General features: G+C 34.2%; 1 protein-coding gene across 1 annotated transcript; it reads left to right on the forward strand.

Annotated features, from left to right (window-relative positions):
- The first annotated feature begins 263 nt into the window (after nucleotides 1–263).
- Nucleotides 264–3,497, forward strand: LOC108378924 (protein 4.1 homolog). Its single transcript, XM_017635228.1, has 6 exons — nucleotides 264–476; nucleotides 541–986; nucleotides 1,048–1,200; nucleotides 1,272–1,630; nucleotides 1,698–1,825; nucleotides 2,388–3,497. Exons 1-6 carry the CDS (start codon nucleotides 336–338, stop codon nucleotides 2,640–2,642), a joined length of 1,482 nt encoding a protein of 493 aa, XP_017490717.1. The 5' UTR covers nucleotides 264–335; the 3' UTR covers nucleotides 2,643–3,497.
- Nucleotides 3,498–5,465: the final 1,968 nt, after the last annotated feature.

Below are 5,465 nucleotides of genomic sequence, written 5' to 3' on the forward strand. Positions count from 1 at the left end.
CTAAAAACTACGCATCCATCAACCCTTCTCATTAGTGGCACACTTTTTGAATCACCTAGTGTGTTAAGTGTAAGCGTCTCTGCTTACAATTCTTCTCTCTTCCTTGCTTGAAGATTAATATTCTTCAAATTAGTGCTAATCAGTTAATCTCGAGTCAAAAGCATGCTTGTTGAAATGTTACATGTGGTACATACTAAGAATAAATTTAACATTACTAAATCGAATTTCGAGCGATTTCTTTCCTTATTAAGTTTATATATATATATTTTTTTTTTTTGTTACAGATAAATCCAGTACAAAACTGTCAACATTAGTAAAATAGGACATTAGGAAAAATGCCAGCGGAAACGAAAACTGCCACCGCTGCTACCGAGGCTGATACGCCTTCGAAGAATAAAAAAGCGAATACGACCGGAAAAGCTGGACTGGCACGTGTCACGTTGCTTGATGGCTCTCTGCTTGATGTCACAATCGATGTGAGTAGCCTATGAGTTTAGATTTTTAAAAACCAAACCACTATCTTTTCGATACAATTTACAGCGTAAAGCCAAGGGCCGCGACCTGCTTAACACCATTTGTGCTGGGCTTAATATTGTGGAAAAAGACTACTTCGGTTTGACTTATGAAACGCCCGTAGATCCACGCACCTGGTTGGATTTGGATAAACCAGTTTCTAAGTTTTTCCGTAGTGATCCTTGGGTGCTACAATTCGCAGTGAAATTTTATCCACCGGAGCCTGCACAGTTGCAAGAGGACATTACTCGCTACCAGCTATGTCTGCAAGTGCGTAACGATATCCTCGAAGGTCGTTTGCCATGCACATTCGTCACGCATGCTCTGCTAGGTTCGTACCTAGTACAATCGGAGATGGGCGATTATGACCCGAAAGAGATGCCCGATCGCCGTTATTTGAAGGACTTTAAAATAGCACCAAACCAAACACCAGAGTTGGAGGACAAGGTCATGGATTTGCACAAGACTCACAAGTTTGTATTTTGCTTTCGTTTGATTGGGTTTATACGGGACAAGTTTATTTTAAACTTCTAGGGGCCAAGCACCTGCTGAAGCAGAATTGCATTACTTGGAAAATGCCAAGAAACTAGCTATGTATGGGGTAGATTTGCACCCGGCCAAAGATTCGGAGGGTGTTGACATCATGCTGGGTGTCTGCGCATCGGGGTTGCTTGTGTACCGAGACAAGTGAGTACTGTTTGTAAGACTTTTATTGCGTTTATGTCTAATAGATGTTGGTTGGCTATTGTTCTATTCAGATTACGCATCAATCGCTTCGCATGGCCCAAGATTCTTAAGATTTCTTACAAGCGTCATCACTTCTATATCAAGATACGTCCCGGGGAATTTGAGCAGTATGAATCCACTATTGGCTTTAAATTGGCCAATCATCAGGCAGCTAAGAAATTGTGGAAGTCATGTGTGGAGCACCATACATTCTTCCGGCTTATGACTCCCGAACCACCGACCAAGTCATCACTGTTCCCTCGTTTCGGTTCAAAGTACAGATACTCAGGGCGCACTTTGTATGAAAGTAAGCGGAATCCAATTGATCGTACAGCGCCGAAGTTCGATCGGAGTTTGTCTGGTAGACGTTTGACATCGAGAAGCATGGATGGTATGGTTATCTATAGAAGCTTTTAAAACGGAAGGAAGTGAAGTACTAAAATATTTGTAAAATTTAGCTCTCGCAATGGCCGAGAAGGAGAAAGATGCTCAGAAACGTCACACCATGGGACATCCACCAGAGCATATTCCCGATTTTGATTCACCACGTAGTCGAAGTCCATTGAAAAAGGATAAGAAAGAGAAGGTACATTTTTCGTTTTATTCTCAAAAAACTCCCATTTTTAGGGGATAATTTTTGTCTAAAATTTGTTCTCCAGAAGAATATTTTGTTTATAATTTCATTTTATTTTTTAAAATTAACTGACAACATTTATTTCCTTCCTTTTTCTCGGTTTGTTTTCTTTCTGTAATTAATACCTCACAAATTTTCCCAAAATCACTAACAACAACAAAACATCAACCAATAAATCGTCGCACACCGTAAATGTAATGTAATAAAAACAACTACACACTCAAAACTAAAACCGAAAATCTAAAATGTGCGCACTCTCCTTAACTTTAAACGCCTTTTCTTTTCGACGCCTTTGCAAAAATCCTAATAATGGTTTACGAAAAATTAATATGCTGCAAATAAAAAAATGGCAAAAATAAAAAAAAAACGATAAATATTTGTAAATGATTGTTTCTCATTAACATTTAATCCCAACTAACCAACTAAACTCTTGATACCATGCACAAAACACCAACACCAACAACAAAAACAAAACAACCACAAATATTTGATCCAAAAAAACTCCAAATCGTAGTTGAAACGTGAATCGAGCACTGGTACAGCTTCCGCCTCTTCGCAGAGCTCACTCGAAGGCGATTATTCGACCCATACCGGTGCTGATGTGGCAGCCGGCGAGTCAGCTTCGGCCGTCGCCTATTTTGGCAAGGATCAGGTTAATTTCATTTTCAACAGTCAATTTCTATATCTCCATATTTACTATAGCTATTATCGTATACATACATACATACATAAATACAATAATTTTCTTGAACTCAGTTCCTTAAGTTAGAAGTTTTTATTGCCTTATTTCCTTCTTTATTTATCTATTTTAATTAGTTGTTATGTATTTTTTGATCTCAGCTTTATGTGTCTTGTTATTTTACATTCTTGTCACTCAGAGTCCGTGAATCAATCAAATCAGTATTATTGATATTTGGTAATTGGTGTCGAATTTGCTCGATAATTTAACGCTTTACCTAGTCAGTACGCTTAAAAAAAGAATTTTTGCTTTAGCCTAAGTCAATTTACAAATGAATTCAAGCATATATGAACCCAAAATATTTATTCTGTACTTACCTATGTACATACATAAAGTAGTCTCAAATGTGATACATTTTAAAATAAAAAAGCCTTAATCCTTAATTTTAAGGTACAAGGCTACATAGCGTACCACCAAATTAATGAATAAGCGACCATTATTTTAAAGTTAACCACATCTGAGGCTATTTTAAGTAGGTAAGTAAAAGTTTTCCATATGTATGTAGTTGTAGGGCTGCTCAAATAAGGGTAGTGTGGTACAATCTATTTAGTACGATTCACGTTGCTTTCATTCTTTACTGTGTTTAGGAAAACTCCATAAATGGGATTTTGGAATTATAATGACATTTCTAAAGCTTCGAATCCGAACATACAATTTTGTTTTTAGAATAAAAACACAAAACACCTTTTAATAGTTTTATTTAAAGCCAAAGAAAGAGAAAAAACTTGAAAAATAATACAAAAATGTAAACTCACAATATATTCAGTAGCGAGAATATATGTAAATAGGAAAACGGAATTTCAGCAAGTTCTAGCTACTCTCCTTTGTTTAAAAAATGTTTATTATTTTTTAATGAAAATATAACTTCCTGTCTAAAAAAACACGTAAATCAAAATTTCAAACTGTGTAGAACATTTATAAAAATTCGACGAATTTTAACAAATGTTGATCAATATTTTAAATGTTTTGATCAGATTTTCTAGAGTTATTTTGAGTTAAGCAGTTTTGTAGCCTCTTAAATTTTAGTATAATTAAGTGCAAGTTTAAAGTGTCTGCACTCACCTTTGATTTTTGGCAATTTTTTGTTCGCGCATTTTCTTTCATACAAAATATGTTCAAAAATTTTTTTGTATGGAGAAAATGAGCAACACTTTCTACAAAAAAAAAAAAATTACCAAAAATCAACGGTAAGTCCTAAGTACTTAAAATTTGCACTTTGAATTGAATTGGCTGCAAAACCGTACGGCTCGGCTCCTCTTTGGAAAAGCCTTAAGGCACTGGCCCAATGCAGGCTTGCTTTGCGTGCCTTTGCTGACTTTAGTTTGCTTTGATTTAGTTTGAAAACTTGTTTGGCCGAATGGCGGCTTGAAACGCTGTCAAAGTAACCAGCTGTCTGGTTGAAAAGTCAGTGTCTGTTCCCTTAACATTGATTATTATTATCCTAGAAAACTCTAGAAGATGTATCAAAAACTTTCAGATTTATTTATAAGTTAATGCGAAATAATGTTTGTATTTAAAAGAAGTGGTAATAATGATACATGCATATGTATATCTACATTTACTAAAAAACTATAACTTAAAAATGCGATTTACTTGAAGAAAAGAGCTATAAGAAATTTTTTCCTCTCGTGTAAAATTTGTAAAAGTGAGCAATTTTGCAATTTTTTACTATAATATAACGATATGTTTAATTTCATTTCGAATTGCTTTTTTTTAATTAAAGTAAGCAAATTTTTGTTTGAATTTATGTTTTTTGAACGGGAAAATACCTTTGTCAAAAGCCTACAAAACGCTTTCAAATGAAACGTTTGCCTATTTGAAACTTTGAGGCGCTTAAAGCAAGTGAAGAAAAGCTGCCATTTGGCCAGCCTTTATACGTTTTAGTATATTCCAAATAATTTTTGACAATTCTCGCAGCGAAGCAAGCAAAGTAAGCTTGCATTGGGCCAGTACCTTTAGTTGAGTATTTGGCCACACTTTCAATATAATCAGGCGATTCACCAGACGTTTAATAGCGTCGTAATATCTTAAGTCTTAAAATGTTTCTAAATATATAACTAAATGATTAAAATGGTTTTAGGGGATAGTTTGTGTATGATAAGAGCTAATTATATATTTTCTATCAGTTCAAAAACATTTCGGTGTAGTTAAAAATCCTTCAAAACCACACTGAAAATAAAATCTGCGTAAATATAACGAAAACTTGCGTAAATCTTACGAAATTTTTCGTAATTTTGAGCCACGAAAGTTTTCGTTGATTGTACAAAACCGTTTTCGTACAAAATATGAGGCATCAGATCTTTAGTACATTTTACGAATGTATTCGTACTATTTACTAAAGAATTTAGTACTATTTACTAACGAATTTAGTACTATTTACTAAAGAATTTCGTGTTTTTTTACGAAATTTTTGTAAAATGCACAGAAATAATTCGTATATTTAACGAAATTATTTTCGTAAAATCTGCGCTAGCTTCTGGTGAAATAAAGCACACCGATTATTAAATATTTGAAAATCTTGAAGAGTGATTCAATATAAATTTTTTCGATACAACTCATAATGATTATGTTCCTGTTTTAAAGAAAATAAATCAAAATTTTTGGTTAAGCAGAAATACACAAACATTAAGTTTTGTCGCGTACATTATTTTCTTCTTAAGTGTTTGTTTGCTTGTTCAATATCAATGTAAATATGCTAAACAGCTATTATCTCAAATTAGTCGTCTGAATGTTGAATTTCTTATTTCCGTCCCAATTGATTTGAAGGTCCAAAAATATTCCAATTCATATACATACATACCAGAGATGGGCGAGGGATATCGACAGGCAGGATCTTTAAAATTTGGGGACGGA

Source organism: Rhagoletis zephyria, unplaced genomic scaffold (assembly GCF_001687245.7).
Source record: "Rhagoletis zephyria isolate East Lansing unplaced genomic scaffold, Rhagoletis_zephyria_1.1 Rzeph_scaffold_15256, whole genome shotgun sequence".
Lineage (NCBI taxonomy): Eukaryota > Metazoa > Arthropoda > Insecta > Diptera > Tephritidae > Rhagoletis > Rhagoletis zephyria.

Excerpts from the sequence above, each read along its gene's own strand:
- LOC108378924 (XM_017635228.1), top strand. The coding sequence starts at position 336 with ATGCCAGCGGAAACGAAAACTGCCACCGCTGCTACCGAGGCTGATACG. Across the intron at positions 477-540 it reads TGCTTGATGTCACAATCGAT|CGTAAAGCCAAGGGCCGCGA; the intron begins GTGAGTAGCCTA and ends TACAATTTACAG. Across the intron at positions 987-1,047 it reads GATTTGCACAAGACTCACAA|GGGCCAAGCACCTGCTGAAG; the intron begins GTTTGTATTTTG and ends TTAAACTTCTAG.